This window comes from Ipomoea nil, unplaced genomic scaffold (assembly GCF_001879475.1).
Source record: "Ipomoea nil cultivar Tokyo-kokei standard unplaced genomic scaffold, Asagao_1.1 scaffold1576, whole genome shotgun sequence".
Lineage (NCBI taxonomy): Eukaryota > Viridiplantae > Streptophyta > Magnoliopsida > Solanales > Convolvulaceae > Ipomoea > Ipomoea nil.
Genome location: NW_017618004.1, coordinates 3375001 through 3399094, shown reverse-complemented (window position 1 = coordinate 3399094; position 24094 = coordinate 3375001). Strand labels below are relative to the sequence as shown.

At 39.4% G+C, this 24094-nt stretch overlaps 3 protein-coding genes across 4 annotated transcripts; 2 read left to right on the top strand and 1 right to left on the bottom strand.

Moving 5' to 3' along the window:
- Positions 1-4669: 4669 nt before the first annotated feature.
- Positions 4670-10240, bottom strand: LOC109190610 (diacylglycerol kinase 5-like). Of its 2 annotated transcripts, XM_019341132.1 has the most exons (14): positions 9863-10091; positions 9651-9719; positions 9084-9291; positions 8818-8940; positions 8613-8741; positions 8402-8487; positions 8066-8189; positions 7629-7677; positions 7254-7336; positions 7055-7122; positions 6569-6643; positions 6337-6424; positions 6132-6248; positions 4670-6011 (listed from the first exon to the last, which is right to left on the bottom strand). In XM_019341132.1, the coding sequence occupies exons 2-14, from the start codon at positions 9677-9679 to the stop codon at positions 5682-5684; spliced, it is 1509 nt and encodes a 502-aa protein (XP_019196677.1). In that variant the 5' UTR covers positions 9680-9719; positions 9863-10091; the 3' UTR covers positions 4670-5681. The 2 variants fall into 2 exon arrangements, with proteins under 2 accessions (XP_019196677.1, XP_019196678.1); XM_019341133.1 differs by lacking the exon at positions 9651-9719 and having other exon boundaries at positions 9863-10240.
- Positions 10241-14699: 4459 nt separating this feature from the next.
- Positions 14700-17880, top strand: LOC109190268. The gene is made up of 3 exons (XM_019340742.1): positions 14700-14741; positions 14812-15405; positions 16069-17880. Exons 2-3 carry the CDS (start codon positions 14822-14824, stop codon positions 17816-17818), a joined length of 2334 nt encoding a protein of 777 aa, XP_019196287.1. The 5' UTR covers positions 14700-14741; positions 14812-14821; the 3' UTR covers positions 17819-17880.
- Positions 17881-20149: 2269 nt separating this feature from the next.
- Positions 20150-21527, top strand: LOC109190391. Its single transcript, XM_019340857.1, has 2 exons — positions 20150-20601; positions 20822-21527. Exons 1-2 carry the CDS (start codon positions 20314-20316, stop codon positions 21494-21496), a joined length of 963 nt encoding a protein of 320 aa, XP_019196402.1. The 5' UTR covers positions 20150-20313; the 3' UTR covers positions 21497-21527.
- The last annotated feature ends 2567 nt before the right edge of the window (positions 21528-24094 follow it).

Sequence of the window (24094 nt, the reverse complement as noted above, 5' to 3'; positions counted from 1 at the left end):
ACGACCTTCTCTAGCCGGGAGTACCGGAGCTCGGGACCATGTAGCGCGTGGCTTACATAGTACACCGGTCGCTGGACCCCTTCCGGATCGGTACGGCACAATACTGCGCTTACTGCACGATCGGACACGGCGAGGTACACGTCTAGCTCTTCTCCGGGCTCGGGCTTCGAGAGCACGATTGGAGACATGAGATACTCCTTCAGCTCGTCAAAAGCCGCTCGGCATTCTTCGTCCCAGACGAATCCTTTAACCTTCCGCAATACCTTGAAGAAAGGTAAAGCGCGCTCGGCTAACTTGGAGAGGAACCGGCTGAGGGCTGCCAACCGACCGGTCAATTGCTGGACTTCCCGAACGGTGGAAGGCGGCTGCATGTCCAGAATCGCTTTTACTTTGGCCGGGTTAGGCTCGATTCCTCTCTTAGTCATCATATAGCCGAGGAACTTGCCGGTCTGAACCGCGAATGTACACTTGGTCGGGTTCAGCCGCAACTGGTACTTCCTCATGATCTGGAAGCACTCCCGAAGGTCCCGAGTGTGGTCGGATCGGTCCCGACTCTTGACCAACATATCGTCGATGTAAGCTTCCATCGTTCGGCCCAGCAGATCAGCAAAGAGCATGTTGACCATCCTTTGGTAGGTCGCTCCTGCGTTTCGGAGGCCGAACGGCATCACTCGGTAACAATACAGCCCATCCGGGGTCACGAAGGCTGTCTTGCTCTCGTCTTCATGGTGCATCATGATCTGATGGTATCCCTTAAAGGCATCCATGAAGCTCATTAACTCGGCCCCAGCCGTCTCGTCGACCATCTGATGAATGCTCGGTAGAGGATACGGGTCGAGCGGACAGGCTTTGTTGAGGTCCGTAAAGTCGATGCACATCCTCCATGCTGGGGGCTTAGGAACAAGAACAATATTTGCCACCCACTCAAGATAGACCACCGGACAGATGTGCTCGATCGCCGCCATCTTTTTGACTTCTTCTCTTACAAACTCGCGGCGATCGGAGGAGAGGTGTCGTGTCTTTTGCACGACCGGCTTAGCTGCGGGATCGACGGTCAATTTGTGACAAATGACCGACCGATCGATCCCGGGCATGTCTTCAGGCCCCCATGCAAAAATATCGGCGTACTCCTGGAGCACGGCCAGAACTTCCGCTCGGAGCTCGGGAGTGAGGGCTCGGCCAATCTTGATCTTCCTGTCCGGGCGGTCCTCGGACAGGGGAACTTCTTCAATCTCTTCGGAAGGCTCAGGCTGCTCCTTCCGTTCCTTAGCCTCCTCCTTGGCTATGGTGTTCACCCGGGAAGACGGACCGGAGTCACGTCTATTGACCGCTCGGGTGTAACACTTCCGGGCGGATTGGACATCGCCACGGACCACGCCGACCCCGTTGGGGGTGGGGAATTTCATGCATAGGTGAGGCATAGAAATTATCCCACCGATCTTCATAATGGCGGGTCGGCCCAAGATAATGTTGTGGACGCAGTGGAGGTTGACCACAACAAATTACAGCTCCGTTTGGATCGACTTTGGAGGCGTGCCGATCTCGACCGGGAGCGTTATTTTTCCCTCGGGGTAAACAAGAGCCCCGGTAAATCCTGACAGTGGTACACCGACCGGAGTCAGCTCCTTCCTGTCAAGGCCAAGCTTCTCAAACACGTCCAAGTATAGGACGTTCACACTGCTGCCCGTGTCAACCATAACCCTTTGGACGTCCGTCCCCTTAACGTCAATTGTGACCACGAGCGCCTCCATGCCGTGATCACTGCTGGTAGGTTGGTCCTCGAGGGTGAAGGTTATGGGCTCCATCTTCTGCCTCTTCCCGGTCTCTCGGGAATCCACTACTGCGACCGGGCAATTCGTCCTCGGTCGGGAAGCATCTTCCAGCCCACCAAAAATGACGTGGATGGTAGGTTTTCCGGATGGGCGGCTACCGGACGGAGGGTCAGGGTCCCGTCGGTCGTCATGACGATCGTCCCTTCGATCGTCTCTTCGGTCCTGGCCCGACCGATCAGAGCGGTGATGAGATCGTCTGTGATCCCTCCGATCGGTATTTCTCTTGCTGTCTTCTCTCTTTCCCACACACTTGTCCAATTTTCCCAAATTGAGCAAATCTTCCAATAATTGGCGCAAGTGGGTACACTCCTCGGTGTCATGCCCGGCACATCGATGGTAAGCACAGTGCTTACTCTTGTCAGGGCCGTCTCGATCGGGATGGGGGAGTTTGATGAGATTGCAGGACTGAGCGTACTGCATAGCCTCCGCCGCGGATCGGTTTAAGGCCGTAAACTCGCCAGGCTTGGTGCGGGATCGGGGATGGTCATCTCCCGACCGATGTTCCGCCCGGCCGGCCGGTTTACGGGACGAAGAGCCGACCTCCTGCAAGCGCTTGACCGCATTCGCCTCACCTGCGTTGGCGTAATCAGTGACCCTTCGGAGGGCCTCCTCATATGTGGTCGGGGGGTGGAGGATAAAATCCTGGTAAAGATACCCCGCCCGGAGGGAGATGTGAAGCATGTGAGTGGCGGTCGCATCATCCATGGGCTCGACCTCCCCAACTGCTGCCTTCCACTTGACGAGGAAGTCGGTCAAGCTTTCCCCTTCGAGCTGCTTGGCCTTTTCGAGGTACATATAGGACTTCCTCACCGCTTTGGAAGTAATGAACTTCCGTACAAACTTGATCGCCAGGGTCTCAAATTTGTCGATTGACCCCGGCTGCAGGGTTCGGAACCATTCTGCCGCCCGACCGGTGAGGGTTGAGTAGAAGGCCCTGCACATCACGGCGTCTGAAACGCCCTTCAGCATCATATTGCTGAAAAAATCATTCACGTGAGCCTCAGGATCTGTCCGACCGTCGTAGCTCTTCTCTCCCGAGACCTTTAAGTCGAGCGGGTAAGGCTGAGCCATTACCGCTGCTGTGAAAGGCGTCTGGTGTAGGGTCGATCGGTCGGCCGGGGGTGCTGTAGGATACGCACTCCTGAGCTGCGCAACTTCAGCCTGGAGGTTGTAGAGCAATCCTCGGGTTTCGTTGAGCTCGGCGGCTTGGGCGGCTTGGGCTGTATCCCGAGCGCGTCGCCGTCGGTGAGTTCTCGACCCGCTATACCCGGATGAAGCCTCGTGGCTAGCTTCCTGCATTTGTACGTCCTCTTGCCCGCGATTCGGGTCTTGGGGTCCCAGACGCTGGCGCATCTCTGGTCGGAGACGATCGAAAGCCACCGCTCGGGCAACCTCTTCGGGGTCCTCCGCTTGAACGGCCTGAGCTGGTACCTCCATCGCATCAGCACCCCCCGACCCCAACCGCGAATGAGCCGAGCGTCGAGCCCGGGAAGTGGACTGACGCTGCGGCTCTACTTGTGCGGTCGGTTGTACTGGAGGGGCGGCGGCTGGAGCTGTATAAGCTGGCGTATATGGTGGATAACCAACCGGGGAAGTGTAGCATATCGGTTGGCCTGGCCAGTACCCATACGGTGGAGGTGGGACCGCGTACGGATACTGAGCGGGATACATCATCGGCTGCTGCTGGTATGGCAGACCGGGTGGTGGGTATCCCGGCTGTATGTAATTCACCGGCTGCTGGGCGGCCGGGTACGTATTTGACGGATGCGGTGGTGAGAGGTTGAGGTTGAGGTCCATCGTCTGACCCTGCTGTTGGGTAGCGTAGTGGTCGGAGGAGCTCGCCGCGTCCGCCTGGTCGTCGGCGAAGTTGTTGTGTGCCCACGGATACATGTCGATATGGTGATCGGGTGCTCGTCAAGACGTTGGTTTCTTGGACGGGTCCCCACAGACGGCGCCAAAATGATACTGCTAATTCTACGTAAGCAATATAAAATATCACGAGACCAATTAAAGCAAGTAAAATCTTTATTGATCCCGGGAAAGGCCCTAAGTACAATCTACTTGGTTGTTCTGAGTACCGACTGACTGCGGTCGGGATTCTCTAACAACAACCTATCGATCGTCCAAAAGTCCTCTACACTGTAGCTACTGTGGGCATTTATAGCCGCTATGCCGGGGACAAGATTCCTGCCGCTCGGCATGTCTTCCACGTAGCCACCACGTGTCATCTTCCCGGGTGCCCTGTCTGTCGCCATGAAGAGCCGCCACGCGTCCTCTCGCGTCCTTGTACCAGCTCTTTCGTCGAAGGGCTACCGCTCGGTGGTTGACATCAGCGCTCGGGCAACTCCCGGCCATTCCCGACCGGGGTCTTCATGGAAAAGGCCCGACCTGCCACCTGAAAAGATCATAAGAGAAAGACAAAGGCAAGTCGGTCGTGGTGGAGCTTATGTCGGTCGGGATATTCCCTACCAGCAATAATTTGTTGGAGTAGTAAAATAAATAAAATGTTTACTTTAAGGGTATAAATGTCAATTTAATAGATCAGGGGGAAAAAGCACCACTTTTAGAATAATTGAAGAGGCTAATGTGCTTACTTAAATAATTGAGGGGAAAAAAGTGCTATAAGTATATAACTTAGGGGTAAAAAGTGCCATTTTCCCTTAATTTCCACATAAGTACTTAACCCTCGAAGCGTATGAATACACCAATGACCAACCTAAAATAAGATTGGATTTGAAACGAAGTGAGCAGTTAGGAAAACCCTAAAATTAGCAAAGGAAAAGATGACATAAAAGGCAAGCTAAGCTAGGCGTGGATCGGATATGATGCCAGGAAACAGCTGAGTTGAAGAAGAATCACTATATTAATTCATATGATTCATCTCTAATTACACATATCTATACAGGGACCCAACACAGATCAATTATTAATTAGGTCCCCAACAGCTCAAATACATGACACTTCTCAAACACTCCTCCGACTTCTTCAATTTCTCTTCCCTCATCTTGCTGGAGACCAACGCGGAGGAGGGAGAAGACAGCCTCGTAGCCTGGGAGTAGGACCTGACGGCGTTGGATTTGGCGTGTTGTTGGATCATCCTCAAAGCGTAATTCCACCTTGCGAAGCCTTGGTCTTTCAAGGCCTCCACAGCTCCCATGCTAGCCGCCACAATCCACGCTCTGCTTCCTGAACTCATTCTTCCTCTTCTTCTCCTTTCCGAGTGAGTGATGTAAATCAAATTTCAGAGTAATGATTAGAGTCGTATCCGATGAACAACTTTTCCAAGGTTTGGTTTGATGAGAGAGGCAGGATGGGGCAGCAGCCTCTTTAAGTAGGAAAGGAAAGGAAATAATCAGTGTGTATAAAACAGCTGGTTTCACCCATTGATTTGGGACGCACATTGTTTTCTACAATATACAGTGGGATGCAGAATTTTATTTAGAAATATGTACTTTTACTAAATTTTACTTGAGGTGACGGATGCTGATCATTTTTTTTTATTATTATTATTTTTTATATGGATATCAATACAAGTGTTTATATTAAGATTTAGTGTGTGGAGTACAATTTGAAAGTACATGTCAGTTTATACACATAAGGTTTCAGTGTTTAGTCATACACATAAGGTTTCAGTGACTAGACTAAACATGGGTACTACTAACTACCTACGGAGCCTAACCGTACCGCATATCGTGGCAAATTAAAGTTACAGTTCTATCTTGCTTCTCCGATGCGCGGCCAAAAGGAATAAAGGAATCAATCCAAGAGATCGAGTGAAAAAGAATGAGAAACCATGCTATATACAGTGGGCCAGTGGGGTTGTATAGTACAGTAGCGGTCCCAGACAGCTTAGTTTTGTGCATCATCAAATTTATCCGAATAGTGAAAAGTGTTGGCCGCACCGAACTTCCTCCGCTCTTCAGACGACTCAAAATCATCCTCTTCATCACTGTCATAATCATCATCATCACCATCATCATCTACAGTGTGGTGTGGAGCATGAACACTTCTAGATCGGCAGTTGGGAGCAGCAAGCATGTTGGCATGCCCAAAATGAGAAATTTCCACAACAACCGTGTCTGAGTCTAGAGGAAGGGGCTGTTTCCATGGTTCGCCGTCAATCCTCATGAACGTATGGTCAGTAGCACCTTTGTGGAACTCAAACCGGACTCTGTGTGCCTACACATATATATAAACCCAAATCACATCACATCACATTGCAATGTACTAATAATAAGTTTTGTAGCTTTGAAAATCATGGAATGATTTAGATCTTTAATTACAACCCAGTTAACTTACTTGGGCAAGACGTCTCCCATGCCCTTTTGGAGCAAGCAAAACAAGGCCATGCCAAGCATCCCGAAAGCCAACAACCTCAATCAGACCATCATCAACATAGGGAGGAGTCAAGTCCCTCTGTTTAAATATCCATTCACAATGTTAATTCAAAGAAATACACATAACTATATATTGTAGATATGCATTTATTATAACCAAAACTAACCTCATGGAGCTTTTTCTTATTGGGAGTTCCCCAAGGATTGAGTCCACCAGAAAAGCTGGGGAGGTTGAGGCAGACAATAGACCTGATGCTGCACACATTATTTTTAACACCCTTAGTAAGAAAACCTCCCCAAAATGTGTATGATGTATTTCATAATTCATATATTAAATTCAACTCTTAAAATGTGCTGGATGCTTGTTTATTAACTGCCAGAAATCACCATATGCATTACCTTTTAGGTATTTCGAGTTCAATCCATTCACCTGTTGCTTTCATAATTTTAACCTTAGCCAGCTGTGCAATGTTTCTGCCAATGACAACCCAACAGTAATGTGTTAACATTGACAATTAAGGAAAAAGAAACAATCATCATCAAATTGCAACTACACATGATTAATGTATTGGAAAGAGACGTCAATGTCTTCTTCCACAGGTAATATCTACATGAGACCATGGCAAATAATTAAAAAGGAAATATTATGCACTAAAGATGCAATTTTTATATATCCCTATTAGAGTTGATGTGGTATTGGTTCACAGCATCAACATCTTATGCTTAGAATAAAATCCAATGAAGAAAACAATACTGCCATAGCATAAGCCCATTAATTATCTCCAGTATGAATTGATGAACAGATAATAGTATAGTGTTCAAGGAATGACAAGGGAATGCATATTGTAACAAAAACAGTTTATTATTCCACATAAAGACACTAACTTTGAAGATGGATGTGTAAGAGAAGCCCAAAACCATCCTTGAGTACAGCCAAGCTTTGCATAGGTAGTCTAATTGAAATAGAGGGAGAAAAATCAGTACAAAGGAAATTCTGAAGAAACTCAAATACATCAGTGATATAAGCTTTAATTATCATTATGAAACTTGAATCATTTTGAAAGAGCAATGGGCAGTTGAGCACCTGATTAACTAATTGGTTTTTGAATTTTTCTGGATGTAGCTTTCTCTCTCTGTGAAATGCATAAGAAACTTGTGCATCCATCCCTGCACAGTTAACATATGAAAATCAAGAAAACACAAGATAAAATGAAAATGAAAAGTATCTCGCGAGCTCCATGCACAGGATACTGATAAAGGCCTAGTAAAGTTGTTTACTGGCAGTCTGACTTGAAGTTAATTATAGGTATAAGACATTGGTGTTTTCAATACATGGGAAGAGCTCACTTTTAGATAGGGGTGACTGTGACATATCTAAACAGCGTAGCAACAAAAATTGTGGATATTGTGTAGATTCTACGATTTACCAGAGTAAAGTAGAGGAAGATTATAAACTTACCCATACTGAAGTAGTTCCAGAATCCTCCTCGAAATGTGTGGTAACCATCCTAAAAACAAGTAGAATATGCATTAATAGAGAATGATGAAGGAAATTCAAGCATGGCAGGTCAAAATAATGCCTGCATTCAGCTATCATATTAGTTTCCCTTTCTTCATTTGACCTTAGTATAAGCTTCAGTTTCAGTTATTTCTAAAGCTACGCAGCCAAGATCTTAAAAGATGACATATTAAGATATTGAGTTAAACATCTCTTTCTGCAGACTGAGCCATGATCATTTAAAAGTGCTATATTTGAGTCTCTAGAAGAAAAGATCATAGGAACTGTAATTAAGTACTATTAAAAACATTTTATTTGCATTTAGCTCAAATTTATATTTACAGCTATTCAAATTAGTGCCATAAGAAGAAAGCTCTAAGAGGACACAAACTTGTTACCTCATTTAAAGCATCTGTTTGAGACACCCGCTTAAACGCATGCATTGAATGTGGAAGCTCAAGAGGGGCAATAGGGTCACAAGAACCTTCAGTAGGAGCCCTCATTCGCATAAGAATATGCCAGCTGAAACAAGAAGACAATTATGTAATCCCAATTCAGGAAATTTCAGTTTGAACCACAAAGGAAGATATCGATAAGTCTGGTGAGACAAATTTTACTATCTCATCTCAGCTAAAACATTTGACTGTTATCCCCCAAAACCAATTTGAACTGTCAATAATTGACATATGTTCAACAGTTGTCTATTCGTTCCCCTAGAGAATAAAACATTTTACCTGTCAACTCTCATCTCTTTTGCATTCCTTACTTGATCCAAGAAGGCCTTCACAGAACTGCAGTCTGTACCAGGATTTTTTTTCCCCTGTGAAGTATAAACAAGCTTTATACAGGTACAATGTTACCACTGATAAATGACTATTCTCTAGAATCTGCAAGCACATTCAAAGATAAAGAAGCGTATAATGAAAGCAACAGACAAAATCTTACCCAACCAAATGAAAATGGGAGATTATTTCCTGTTCCCAAAGGTACTGTAGCAATTGGTGGTGGGCGGGCTAGTTTAAGATCTGAAACCACTCCAAGAAGCCAGCCAGCTGTTCCATCCCCGCCTGCAACCTATTTTACCAACTCTATATAAGATACACAGAACAGAACAAGTCATAAGGACCAGCAAACTAATGACTGGACTCACAATGATTCTCAGTCTTTTCTCAATTTCCAAAGACAAGCTATCTCCATTTTGCTTATGCTTTTCCAAGTTGGAGTAAAGCTGGTGTAGCACCTTGTCAGGAGCCCATTCTCGCAAGTCATAAACCTGGAAAAAAAAATTAGTTTGCTAAAGCTTTCAGGAATCCACACACATTGTCACGGTTTATTATAGTCAATAAATTAATTCCTGAATTTTTTACACATTTAACAGAAAACAGGAGTCACAAACACAAAAGAAAATAAATGGACCTGATTTTGGTTGAGAAGAGTACGATATGTCAACAGAAGTTCACCACCAAGCTGCCCACCACTTCTAGAATTGATAAACACTATGATAGGACAAGCAGGTAAGTCATGATCCACCGTTGCTTCTATTCCGGGCAAAAGTATGTAATCGGGAATGTAGTAATCCATCAAAACCTTCTCAGCTTCCATGCCGCTCACAGCTGCACTGTTGCTGCAAGGTTTAATCAAAATTTACATTAAACACTGAAATTCAGTTCTATGTAGCCAGTAGCTCCCAAGTCATCCTTACTCCACAAGCAAATATCATAAATGTGAGCCAATTTAACTCAAAAGTATTCCACGGATAAATACCAATTCTCAACTTCACGAATGAATCAACTAAAAAGAACTAAAACAGCTCAACAGAGAAGCAATCTGTACAAAATGAAATTCGCATATTTTTACTCTAGCTGAAGCCAAATAGTAACGTAATTACTATCATCCAGAGTTTCAATCGAAAAGTAAACAAAAAAGCAGGAAATCCATCCCCTCCCTAAAACAAAACCGTTGGCGTTCTAATAAGCTCATCACCGTTTATGGAAGAAATTGCGAAAGGACATCTCCAAATCGTTCACTATGGACCGCGATCTTCTCGCCAATCTTCGCATAATATTATTCACAGAAACTTTGTTCAGAATTCAGAAACTCCACATCAACTAGGCATATTTATTCTTTCCCCTTACTTACTGTACACGCGGCACATTGAAGAAGAAATTTTAAAAAATAAAAATTAGATACTTTACCTGCCGAGAAATTCTTCCCTATATGCTGAGAATTTCAGTTGCAATTCGGTAAAGGCCTGCGGATATTCAGCCCAACTTCCTCGCTGCCAAACGCAGATTCCGTGCACTGGTATAAAATGCAATCAGAGTTTCAACAATGAAGATGTTCAACTTCAACTTCAACTTCAACTTCCTCTCTTACCAAACATGTAATATAGTGCGCACTTGTAATTGTGTTTATCTATACCAGAAGAGATATTATATATATTATTAGGCGGATAATTTTGAAAAAGTTAACTCTTTATTGAAGAAGAATGAATTATCAAAATCCGCGTGCCATTAAACGCGAAGATATAGCGACGTAGAAAAATATAATAAATAACAGAAAAGGAGGAAACGCGTCCGAGAAATTGGAAGCCTTTAGGGGGTTTAAGAGGAAGATGACAAGTTGGTAGGTTTTTTCCGCCAGAAATTAACGACGGAGAAGAAGTTTCGCGGGGCTCTAATGGGAAATCCAACGGTGGCTACACGACCATGAAATTTTCGCCTAATGATCATGATTCCGTTGTGGGGCCTAGTTAACTGTTTCATGAGACTTTCAAAAAACGCGCCACTGTTCCGAAACAAATAAATCCCCCAACGTAAAAGTGTATGCCGTAGGGTCTACTCAGAAACTTAGAAAAGATTTTCATTTTTTTATAAATAGAAACAAAAAAAAGGTCTTTTTTTTTTTTTTAAAGCAAAGAAAGAGGTCTTTAATTTAGAGATGTTTTCTAATCTAAATTTAGTTCAATGAAATTAAAGGTTTGTATTATATTTTTTGTGCATAGAAACGTATATTTAAGTGTTGAATCTCGAAGTTATATTGACTTAACTGATTAATTATTTTTTTGTGGATTGAAAGGCGAGTTTATGGAGTTTAGGATATAATCCACTAAAGCTAAAAAATCTATTGATGGATATTTGATATTTAGACTCAATTGGATCGCCTAGTCCCGATTGAATCACTCAAACCCGGTCAATTAAGTTACCTAATTATTACCCTTCATTACCCATTAAATTTCCCTTTATTATCAATAAAGACCTAGCATAAATGGGAGACTGGAGCTATAAAACCACCAATAAATTCCACTAAACCACCAATTAATTTCCTATTTACATACCACCCAACTTAATACCCATAACCCCCTAATTATCTACTCATAAAATCATATTAATCCTACCCCACGGCTACAAACGGGAGACTGGAGCTATAAAACCAAGGAAGGGTGAAGAAGTAGGGGGACATCATTCTTCTACACAGAAAGACCTTTCCCCATACTAGAAGACCACATATTATTCATTCTCCCAAACACTCTTCATACACCACTCTCCCAAGAAGATTTCATTTTACCACAAGAGGAGACTTCATCTCTCTTCCCTGCTAGAAGAGACATTATTCATTCATCACACATGAGAACACTCTACCACTCTTATACCATAAGAAGCATACCCCATCACTATGTATCAAAGTAGCACTATTCCTATAAAAATATGTACAGGCTATCCTACAAATTACAAGCAAAGTTCCTAGTTGCCTCTCTTTTAGTAGTTTCTATTTTATCGGTGAATCAACGAACCACGGTTGTGTTGGACATTCTTGGACCCAAAAACCATAAAACCAACACTTATATTATTAAAAAATAAAAATAAAAGTTTCAATGTTTTTTCAAAAATAAGGAGTTTTTTTTTTTTTTTGTTTTTTGTTTTTTGTTTTTTGATATTGTTAGCCATCTAAAATAAATTTTATATTTCATTAAATATAACAAAATTTTAAAAGTTAAGGCACTAACTGTGATTGATTTTGTATCATAACAAGGCGTTTGGTTTGAATAAAGGACTTAATTAGGAGGGGGTGAGGGGATGAATTGTAATTCGGTGGGAATCAAATAGGAATTTAAATTACATTGTTTAGTAAGGAGAAATTGAATTATTGAGGATGAGAAGGGAAGAAGTGGTATAAAGATTAAAATGTCATTGTGTAATAATAATATTATAATAATAATAATTATTATTATAATCCAGGGCAATATAGTAATTCTCATTGTTCACTTTCCTATCTATCACTGAATTGGAATTCCCAATAGAGAGGTACATGAATTACAATTCAACAAAATGAGGAGATTGCAGTTCCGTAGAATTACCATTCCCTCCAACAAAACACTGTAATTTATCATGTCAAAAATTTAGGCTTGAAAAGAAATACAATTACAACCAACGAAACATGCACTTAGTGATTTGTAAGAAAGTATTTAACAAATTAATTGTTTAGTGTTAGCGGCTACAATATAAAATGAATTAGAAGTACATGAAAATATTTTTTTTAAATGAATTAGTCTTATCAGTTTATATCGAATATAAATATCCATCACTTTATTATATACGGAGTACAACTTAATATTAATTAGATAATTAAAGTAACATTTTTATTTTAATTTGTAGACGGTTGAAATTTAAAAAATTATATTTAGGCATCTTTTGTTAAGCAAATTCTAAATTGTATGCCATTTAAAATAGTTTATGACACGTGTATATATTATTGATATTTAATTATTTATATTATCGGCTCCACAAAGCAATTAAATTTGAAAATGATAAAGTTTGTAACCCAATATTATCCGTTTGACTGATGGTGGCTTTCATGATAACTGAATTGAATATTCATTCTCATTCTTTACCAGGTCAAAAAGAACATGGGATATTCACCAAACACGGTTCCAAGTAGGATACAATCGTTATGCTGTGGAATCGTGTTCACATTGCAAGGTAAACACAATTTTATATATGCTCATAATTATAAAATTATATATTTATAATTATTGAACTCTATATTCACAATTATAGAATTTTATGTTCATAATTATTGAACTTTATGTTCATAATTATAAAGCTATATATTAATAATTTTTAAACTTCATATTTACAATTATTGAAGCTTTATATTTATAATTACAAAATTATATGTTTATAATTATATTCACAACTCTATATTCATAACTATAGAACTATATGTTCATAATTTTAATTATATATTCAACATAATTATGAACAGTTTGGAACCGTATCTACCTTGCAAGATGGACACGGTTGGACAGCATAATTTGCCAAGTAGGATACCATTGGGCTTTGCCGTTTTGGGCCAACATTCTAGAAGGAAGAAAAAGACATTGTTGGACTGAAACCCTGTCATTGTAGTTGTGAGTTTTCATATCTATTAGAGCAAGCCCATTAGATTGAGATTGAGTTGTTATACGATGGATCAGGGTCCACTTTGTAAAGTAGACACTGGTCCTAAACGACTATAATTGTGTGTTTTTAGTATTGAAATTGTGAAATTTTAGAATATAAATTGTGTTTTTAAGTCAAAATACATAACAACTGTAGAAGGAAATTTGTGAATATAATACAGGGTCATTAAATATTTAAATCCTAATATGTTAATATTGTGTGAATGCATTAAATATTGAAAGGAACTTGTGAATGTAAAAAAGTAATCAATTACATATATGTTAACATTGTGTGTTCGTAGTATACAAATTGTGAATTTTTAAAAAGTAAATTGTGAACATTTGGACCTGAGTCAACCTTGCAAGGTGGACCCGGGTCTACAGAATAATTTGTCTTTGGGATTTTATTTGTTTTTTGCAGAAATAGGTAGGAAATAGAATATGGAAGAGAAGGGAAAGAAGGAAAAAGAAATGAAATAACGCGCCCAGCAAGCGCGTGGAGTGCACGCGCCCGATTAGGCGCTTTTGTTGCGCCACACGCAAACCAACAATACTTTTTTCATATTTGGTAGAGCACAATGTAAAGATGAAAATCTAGGTTATTGCATGAGAAGCTCAAACATTTTCTCTCATCTTTCTCTTTCGCTTCCACCTCACTAATGGCCCAAAAAAAACAACAAAAATCAACTAAGGTAATGCTCTTACGCCTATACCTTTGTTTGGTGTAAAACCTAATCCCAAATCACTATATATCTTTTGTTTTGTTTTGTTTTTGGGATTTGGTCTGATTTAGGCTAGGTTTAGATCAATTAGATGAGTTGAAATATGGTAAATATTTGTAATATTTCTTTTTTTTTCTTTTTCTAGTATTTGAATGGGGAAAAATGTAATTAAGCAAAGATTACAAAGCAAAAATAGGGGAAGTAATTTGACCAAATATGTTTTTTCTTTAATCTGTGAAAAATATAAGGATCAAATAAATAAGTTCTTCAATCTCCATTTTCAAATTAAAATACACTAACAAGAAAATTAAACTTATCCTAGCTTCCATCTCTTTTTTCTAAGTTTTTATAAAAAATATTTATCTAGTGATACATATAAAAGTGAAACAATTGTTTACTATTTATTACTTACCCATGATATATATAGACTGACATTACTCAAAATTAATCAAGTAAAGTTAGGCAAAGTAATAAAAAATTGCAAGCAACCTCTTGCTTAATTGTTAGTAACCACAAAATTATAAGTTTGTCTCTCCAATCAGTAAGGGTTGCCTATTGCGAGTCAAGAATTCACCCAGATTCACATCAAGAAATTTTCTCTCATTTTATTGCCCAGCCCATTTAGACACAACATTAATTAACCAGGTTGGTGAATCGTGAAACACCTGGTGGAAGAGTAAAAAGAGAATAAGGGCATGGCGTGAGCGAGTGATGGGAGAGAATATAACGTATATTAATTGTGGAAGCAAGGTTTCAGTTAATTAAAGAAGCAAGCCAGTCCAGCAAGGATTATGGATGCTCTCATCTTTTCTACATAAAGATCACCACTAGCTCAACACATGCATGCAATGCATTTGAAGATCGAATAAGATCTATCAGAGCATCCAAGAAATTAAAACGACACTTAATCAGGTAACTTAAGCTTTATTTTCTCCCTAGTCTCATCTAAAAATGTATAAATTAATAATGTTCATCTATTTAGGTTGATCGAAATGCCTGATTCGCTGAAGAATTCGTCACTTCCATTGGGCGAAATATTGAAGTTTCTGAAGAACTTCTGGGGCGACTCCAACGTCCAAGTCGCCGTGATCGCTAGCCTGGCCTTCCAGGTCCTTCTGGTTTTCTGCGCGCCATTGCGAAAACGAAGCAAGAAATCTCGCACCCTGGTCATCCTCTGGCTGGTTTATCTGCTCTCCCACTACGTAGCCACCTTCGCCATCGGCCTCATCAACAACTACGGCACCGACGAGGCCAACCAACAGAACAGCGTCGTCGCTCTCTGGGCGCCATTTCTCTTGCTCCACCTCGGCGGACCCGACACCATCACCGCTTTCTCCATAGAAGACAACGACCTCTGGCTCCGTTACCTCTTGACCCTCATCGTCCAACTTCTCTCCGTTCTCTTCGTCTTCTACCGTTTTAAGATACATGCCAACGATGAATTCCTCATCCCCACGCTGCTCACCTTCGCCGCCGGTGTCATCAAGTACGGCGAAAACATACGCTCGCTCAACCTGGCCTCGTCGGTCAGTATGAGGAAGTCCATGCGCCAGAACGTCGACGGCAGAAGTGCCAGGTAGGACCACCACACTTCAGTTTCAACACTTCCGGTTAAAATTTAGAACCCAAAATCAATATTTTGAAATGAGCAAATATAAATTTTGGTCCCACGACTATTATTAGCAAAATGACAGTTTTGATTTGAATGTTTAATCTGATACCAATTTTCATCTAGGACTATTGGTTTAGTGTCAAAATTCATCATGTCGGTCACTCCATTTAAGACATGCTGAAATATGAAATTATGAAGGGTATTTTTGTCATTTTCAAATTAAGATCTCAATTTGAGGATGAATAAAGAAATTTAAACCTTATAATCCATCTTAATTCGTAATTTTCCTACTCAAATTAACGTAGAATGAGGAGGAGAATTGCGAATTAAGATTGATCTTAGGACTTAAATCTCTTTATTCATGCTCAAATTAGTATGTTAAGTTAAAAAAAAAATGAAAATACCCTTAAAAACTTTAGATTTTGACACGTCTTAAACGGAGAGGTGACTGACGTGATGAATTTTGGCATTAAAATAATAGTCATGATTGAAAATTGTTACTAAAATAATAGAAAATTAGTAGGAATTAAACATGTTTGACTAAAACGATCATTTTATTAATACTCGTGGATCAAAATTGGTATTTGCTCATTTTAAAATCGAAGCTAAACTGCGTTCGTATCTCAGAGAACGCCTGCAATTTGAGGAGGAAGAGATAGGACTAGCCGCCGAAACCGACAAGCACGAGAAGGACATTAAGATTCTAACGAAAGGATACGAGTTGTACCGGAAATATAAAGCCGTCATCGTCGATCATGTGTTCAGCTTCACCCTGCGTGAAGAGAGCAGGGGTTTCTTCTTACGCCTACCATCTTACAAGGAAGCATTCGAGGTCACGCAAGTGGAGCTCAACTTCATGTACGACGCCATGTTCACCAAGATGATCGCCGTTCAGGGGAACATCGCCGGCTACGTCTTCCGAATCGGTTGCGCCGCTCTCATTATATCAACTCTCATCGTATTTATCGTCCACCCCAAAAACAACGTCAGCCACCACGACATTCAAGTCACCTACTGCCTGGTCGGATCTGCGGTTGTTCTGGACTTGATAGCTCTGGTAAAGCACTTCTTTTGCGACTGGACCATAGCTCTGATGATGAACAATGAAAAATGGAGATTGAAAGCGAGAAAGAGAGGAGCAAAAATTGTTAACAAGGTGAGACGGTGGATATCGGCGGAAATGCGGTGGTCGGAGGAGATCCAGCAGTACAGTTTGATCAAGCACTCGTTGAAGCAACAATGGAAAATCTCCCGAAAGATCTTCGAGTTCTTCGGGCTCACAGAGAGAATGGAAGCTTCCAAGAACACCAAAACCGATCGAGTGGATGAGAAGTTGAAGGCCATGATTTTCGACGAGATAAAGAAGAAGGCGGCGCGTGCAGACACGGACGAGACGGCGGAGGAGATGTATTCCTATAGAGGCGAAAGCGTCCTGGAGGATTGCCCGCTGTGCCGAGAAAAACTCCGGCCGAAAATCGCCGGCGCGCAGTACGATAATGTCGTGCTGATGTGGCACATCGCCACCGAGATCTGCTATTTCACGGCGCAGAAAGAGGAACTCGATCCCAACGTGGAGATTTGCAGAAAAGTGTCGGAATATTTAGCCTACCTTTTGATGATGGAGGGGAAAATAACGTCGGCGGTGCCGGGAAACGTGGGGATGAGATTCAGAGACATATGTTGGCAAGAGGTTAGAGACACCCATCTCCATCTCAGACAATACATCAGAATGAAAAAGATAGACTCCGACCAGATGCCGGAGTGGGAGCGGAAGAAGAAGAGAAGGGAAGAAATTGAGAAGAAAAAGGAAGAACTGAAACAAATAAAATCCTTTTACAGGTACCCAGAGTACCAAATAAACTCCGTTTGGAAGGAGATGAAAAAGATGCTTCCCCAGAACGTGAATCTTGACAACGCGGAGACGAGGATGGAGATAACGGAGTGGGAACGGAAGCAGAAGAAGAAGGAGTTCGAAGCCAGGAAAGAAGTGTGCCAATTCTTGGTAGAAGAAGAGACGAAGCGTAATTTCGAGGGGCATTACGAGCCGCCGAGAAAGTCACTGCTCTGCGACGCCGTCGCGCTCGCCAGGATGCTGAAAGAGCTGCTGGACGGCGGCGAGGATGCGGAAAACCCCACGGCGGCGACGGCGCATCATCCCGACGTGGCCCAGAAGAATCACGTGTGGGAAATGATGGCGAGAGTGTGGGTGGAGATGCTGTGCTATGGAGCCTGCCATTGCAGAGGAGACGTTCAGTATCTGACCAAAGGCGGAGAGCTGCTGACGTTTGTGAGGCTGCTGATGGCGCATTTTGGGATCGGAAAACAATTCAAGAAGGAGGATGAAGACACGGCGGTTCAACATGATTCTGATTTCTGAATATAGTGTGCATGTAAACACTTGTTTTTATTTGGGGGTTTATAAATTTGAATAATGCCTTGTAACGCTAGGCATGCATTTTCCTGTATAATTTAATATACCAAATATTTTTTTTTTTTGAATGCTATTGGGTCTTGGGGGTTTATAAATTTGAATAATGCCTTGCAGTATCTAAGGCCTCTACTGAGGCTCAAACTCACAACCTTCCAAATGAAAGTCCAACTCGGATACCATTAGACCACATAGTCTTGGTAATACCAAATACTTTGTTTAGCTGTATAATTTAAAAGAGTAAGGGGATGTTTGGTTCATGGAAAATGTTTTCCAAAATGAAAACATTTTCCTTAAAGTGAAGGAAAATGATGTTTTCTAGTGTTTGGTTCATGGAATTCATTTTTCATTGGAAAATGAATTCTTCAAATTTGAGGAAAACAAAATCCTTGGTTAGACCAAGGATTTTGTTTTCCATGGAAAATGGGAAGAAAAAGTGAATAGATTGCCTATTTTACCATTACTTTCTTTTTTAATTATATTACTTTTATTAATTTGTAGGGGCATATAGGTCTTTATACCCATTATTCCTTACAATTCCAAATCTAACCAAACAATAGAATTAGTATTTCCAGTAATTCTTTTTCCACCAACCAAACAATGAAATTCATCTTCCTAGTAATTGTTTTTCCATGAAATTCCAATTCCACTTCTCTTAAAATAATTTCCGCGAACCAAACGAGCCCTAATACTAGAAATGCATTTTCCTTAAAATTTTTCTTTCAAACATTTAATTAAAAAAATGGGGCCAGTCAATTCATGTCATCCTATTAATATAAGTCACATCATAAAAGAAAATATTAAAAAAATATGAGGAAAAATTACTATTTTTCAATTTAAAATTAGAATGTCTCTCCCCTCTATACATATTTAGGATTTGTCTAGAAATTCAGAAAATACTTTCATTTCATGGTTTATTATATTTTTGTTGGCTACTGACGAAAAATGAAGACAATAAAAAATACTTATTTTGGTCACAAAAAAAAAAAAAAAGGATCTTTTTTAACCTAAAATATCTTTAATAATAAAAATTTTATTCAAAAGACAATTTCGAAACTCATATTTTAGGCACAATTCTCTCTTCCTCCCCCTCTAAGTGGTGTGAAATGGGGATGTTGGTCTACCATATATTTTGTTATTATTTGAACTTGATTGGATTAGTTGGATTAAAAAGTTTTGAATTTGGTTAGATTGATCCAAACATTAAAAATTTTAAAAGATTTAAGTTTTTGTTTCTTTAATTCATTTAGTTTATATTTATTACATTTATCCATGGTTAATTAAAATATAGATTAGAATGGTTTTCAATATATATATATATATATATATATATATATATATATATATATATATATATATTATAATGAGTTGGACCAAATAATAAAATTTTTGTTCCAACCTACAACCCAAAATGTATTTTAAAAGAATTCTCCTTTTTTTTTTTTCTTTTAAGTTCAAAGTTATTAAATTTATTAATATTGATTAAAAATGAGTCATTTCGATCTATCTGAGCCAAACAATAAAATCTTGACTTGCCCAACCTACATCTAAATAATTTTTTTTTTCAACTTTAAGTTCATAATTATTATATTTATCAACTTATGTATTTATTTTTATTATAATAAGTTACAACTTAAAAATATTTTATTTACATCTTTTTATTATAATTATTATTAATGTTTATAAACATTATAATTTTTAATTTAAAATAAATAATAATAATTATTATTATCATAATAAACTAATTTGTATTTTATAAGAAATAACTTTGTAAAATATTTATATTCATGTTTTAAAAAATGAGAAAATTAATAAAAAAATATTATGCATTTCAGTTAAACACTAAAAATTTAAAATAATTTTCAAAAAAGAAATTATTTTTTGAAAATCATTTTCAAGAAAATATTTTATGTGTCTTCAAACATACCCTTATACTAGCTATTTCAATATTAATTTTCCCAACTTATAAAATATTTTGAATACTTTTTTACTAGTCATTAATTAGTTTTTATGTAATTAACTTGAGGTAGGATACGTTAAACTAATGAAATTATTATAGCATTCAGTAAAACATATTTACCATAAAAATTTAGTGGAAATTGTATTTTTGAAAGAGTAAAAAATGAAATTCAAGAATTATTATTATAGAATAGTAAATGAAGGAATAAAGAAAGACATAATGGTCGTCGACAGCGTCAAAGGCGGCCGTTGTTATCGAAACGCCATTAAAGTCCATGTTTCCAACATAAATATTGATGGCATAACCTCCATTGCCATGCCGTCACGTCCCTCCATTCGGTTTCTCGATCGTTCGCAGACCGACCGCACCCATACCACCCACCCCACACTCCGTCGTCTCTCACATGAATACATTTAGTTTATTTTAGGAGATCCGATCGATCGATCTTTCTGGGTGTGATTGTGGCCGGCGCCGGGGCTAGGTGATGAAGACCAAAGGGAGAAGAAGGCTTTTCAAGTGTCTTGAACCGTTAGTTGGAACTTTTGTCCCCGGTAAATCTAAACGGTCCGGTGTCGACGGCACCAAAACGGATGATTGCTCTTTAGGGTCGGGCTGCGGCGGTGACGTTATCGCCGGATTTCTCAATATTTCATCGCCCTTCGATGACCGGAAATATGAGTCGTCGGATGGAGGCTTCGCGAAAGAAAGCCGGGAGAAATCTGGTAGAAGTTTTTCTCGCGTCATCAAATCCATCTTGTTCGAAAAATCACTGGTAATTTAAAAAAAAAAAAAATTATGCATTCATTCACTAATGTAATTAAACAATTTTAGTAGCTCAACTGGTCATAGAGGTGAAACTTTAGAAGAATGACCAGGATTGAGTCTCACCAGTTGCAGAATTAAATAATTTAACGTTTTGTGTTCTTTAATTTGAGAACGTTATATTTCCCTTTTTTTTTTTTTTTTTTTTTTTGTTGTTTTTTAATTTGCAGATGAGGAAGTTTCGGAAGAAAGGGTCGTCGTCTCCATCAACCTATATACCATCGACGACAAGTTGCGAATCGTCGCCGGAAACATATCATAAGACGAGGAGGGAAAAAAGATTGTCTAAGGAAACATGGGGCACAGATGAATCTCTGGGGGGCAATTCTAGCGATTCCTCGGACACGGCGTCGCGGTTTTCGTCATCTACGGCGGCGTCAACTTCTCGTAAATCTTCAAGGTCAGTCTCGGAGAGAAAGTTTCCATCGCCGCGGCCACTCACTAATTTCATAGCGCCGAGACATTCAAGCGTAAACGAAGAGGCTTCTTTCAGGGGACATCTCGTTCTAAAACCGCCGAGACCCTCGGCGGCGGCGAAGGAACCGTTTTCTCTGAAACCGGCGAGAACCGTGATGATGAGGACGACGACGATGACGACGAAACGTTACCATAATTCAAACGTGATGATGTGCTTTATTGTTCTTTCGTTGATGGCGTTGGTGTTTTGGGGCAAAATATTGGCCATTGTTTGCACCTCCGCATGGCTTTACATGGTACCTCGTTCTTCCCGATGTGTGGCTCACTCGCCTGAGATTTACTCCGGCGAGGTTTATTCGAGCAAAATTGTTAAGGAACGAATGTCGGAACAAATAAGTTTTAGTCGGCGGCTAGGAGCTAGCAATTGACAGAAAAATGGTGTTTTTTTTTTTTTTTTTTTTTTTTTTTTTTTAACATAACACTTCTGAAAATTATGAAATTTTCGGCCACCTGAAAGTGATCTTAAATCAAATCCAGTGATCAGAAATAGCAACAAAGTTTTTTCAGGATACTAAAAATGATCGGAACAAGACTTTCAACTTAATTTAAGATCACTTTCAGGTGGTCAGAAATTTCATAATTTTCAGTATTGTAAACAAGAATGCACTGCATGACTCATTATGGGCTTATGGCTTTGTCTTACGGTTAGCATATTTTCCTTCTAATTTCTAAGTATTCTCCAAATTATAGGAAAATGACATTTCATTGTATATCTACAAATGTATTATCTAACAAGAAAAAGTTATATATGTTCAACAACTTATGAATTTATGTTCAACTTTTCATTTTATGATTTTGATTTTTTTACTTATTAAAATAGACAAAATGAATCATAGTTGTTATTGTTAATAATATAATATAATAATTATAACAAGAATTATACTTGTTGAGACATCATATATTTTTTTGTCGGACAAGGAAAATTCACAACCATTATATGAAGGTGTGCAGTGAATAAGTCAGGACTCAGGAGACCTGATGAACTTAAAAAATGAAACATATATTTTGTTAGTAAAAATAAAACAACATTCTGTGAGATTATTAGTAAAAGTGGGGTGCCCGCATGGGTAGCTCAACTGGTCATAGATGTGAAACTTTGGAAGAATGACCAGTGAGGGCGGCTCCTTGTGCGCAGTGAGCACCGGTTTAGCCTCTGTGGTTCATGTTCCCTCTCAAAGTGAGGGGGGCTCCTTGTGCGTAGTGAGCACCGGTTTAGCCTCTGTGGTTCATGTTCAGTTGCGCAGTGAGCACCGGTCTAGCCTCTGTGGTTCAGGGCTCCTTGTGTGTAGTGAGCACCGGTTTAGCCTCTGTGGTTCATGTTCCCTCTCAAAGTGAGGGGGGCTCCTTGTGCGTAGTGAGCACCGGCATCGGTTTAGCCTCTGTGGTTCATGTGGTTCATGTTCAGTTGCGCAGTGAGAACCGGTTTAGCCTCTGTGGTTCATGTTCCCTCTCAAAGTGAGGGGGGCTCCTTGTGCGTAGTGAGCACTGGTTTAGCCTCTGTGGTTCATGTTCAGTTGAGTCACCATGATTTACATCCTCCCAAATGCTCTGTCGGGCCGGGGTGTGGGGGCCCCTTAGGGTTGGGGTTCAGCCTTTGGAAGAATTTGTATAAGTGGGGAGGGACCCGAGTTATTTTATTTACATTTAACTCAAATTCTGAATGATAATGATGTAGTTAAGTACCGTATTAATATTTTTGAGTATTAATGTTAAATATATATTTTTGGTTCTGTTTGATAGAACTTATTTATGAGTTTATAACTTATTTTAAACAACTAATAAACTATAAGCTTTGTAAATAAAAGCTTATATTTTAAAAATGTAGCATTTCAAAAATAAGTTAGTAGTTTTCTAACTTTTTTTTTTTTCTATATTTGTTCTTATTATTTAAATAAATGACATCCTTTACCCATTTCAATTAAAACTCTTTTGGCCTTTTCTTGTCTCCTATGTTTTTATTCATCATCTTCTACAACTCTTCACCACCCAGCAACTCCTCAAAGTTCTGACTTTTTATAGGATGCTAGATCATGATTATGCTAATAATTTAATTTCAAAATGTTAAATTTTAATAGGTAAAGAAACCTATTTAAATTTAAAAGTAAGTAAATTTTATAAAGATGTCTTTTTTAGTATTCTTACATTTATCAGCTTATCAAAGGCTAACAACTCTTCAGTTTTCAGTTTCTAGCTTATAACATTTCAATTATGTTTGTCAAACATAGCCTTTGTGCATCACACATATAAAATACTAGTATATGCAATAAAAAAAATTACTCCATAATAATTAAATCTTTCTTTATATAAACGTAAAAACTAATTAAGTTTTTGAATGAGGGATTAAAAAGTTTTATGTTTCTTTTTAACATTATGCTTCAATGTTATATAAACATTATATAAACGTAAAAAACATTATTTTTGAGTATTAATATTGATAGTCTAAATAGTATTTCCTTTTAACATTATACATCAATGTTGGGCACGTTACACATCGAGTATATAAATACTAGCATCTAAATAGAAAGGAGTTAAATTTTCTAGAGATATGTTTCAATAAAAAAGTAATGATGGACAACTTAATTGCCACTCAGAGAGAAATGGCAAATTATACTGTGATCCGCGGTTCACACTGGATTGTGGTCCAGACATGAAATATGCACTGCAGTTTCATTTCAACACAATTACAGTATTATTTTAATATAACTACAGTTTCGCTGAACAATATACATTCAAATATGTAAATTTGTTATTCAGTTTTATTTTGTATACACTATAGTTTAATTTCAATATAACTATAATTTCATTTTAATTCAATTGCAGTTTTATTTGATAATATAATAAAAATAATAAATGAAACAGTGTCAAATTAGATACATTATAGTGTTTGTCGTTTTGGACCATAGCTCACAAAGTTTTGTGGACCGCTGTCCACGGTATAATTGCTGGAGAGAAATGGCCGAGTTCTA

Excerpts from the sequence above, each read along its gene's own strand:
- LOC109190268 (XM_019340742.1), top strand. The coding sequence starts at position 14,822 with ATGCCTGATTCGCTGAAGAATTCGTCACTTCCATTGGGCGAAATATTG. Across the intron at positions 15,406-16,068 it reads GTCGACGGCAGAAGTGCCAG|AGAACGCCTGCAATTTGAGG; the intron begins GTAGGACCACCA and ends TTCGTATCTCAG.
- LOC109190610 (XM_019341132.1), bottom strand. The coding sequence starts at position 9,679 with ATGTCCTTTCGCAATTTCTTCCATAAACG. Across the intron at positions 8,742-8,817 it reads AGAAAAGACTGAGAATCATT|GTTGCAGGCGGGGATGGAAC; the intron begins GTGAGTCCAGTC and ends TTGGTAAAATAG. Across the intron at positions 7,678-8,065 it reads AAACAGATGCTTTAAATGAG|GATGGTTACCACACATTTCG; the intron begins GTAACAAGTTTG and ends ACTTGTTTTTAG.
- LOC109190391 (XM_019340857.1), top strand. The coding sequence starts at position 20,314 with ATGAAGACCAAAGGGAGAAGAAGGCTTTTCAAGTGTCTTGAACCGTTA. Across the intron at positions 20,602-20,821 it reads TCTTGTTCGAAAAATCACTG|ATGAGGAAGTTTCGGAAGAA; the intron begins GTAATTTAAAAA and ends TTTAATTTGCAG.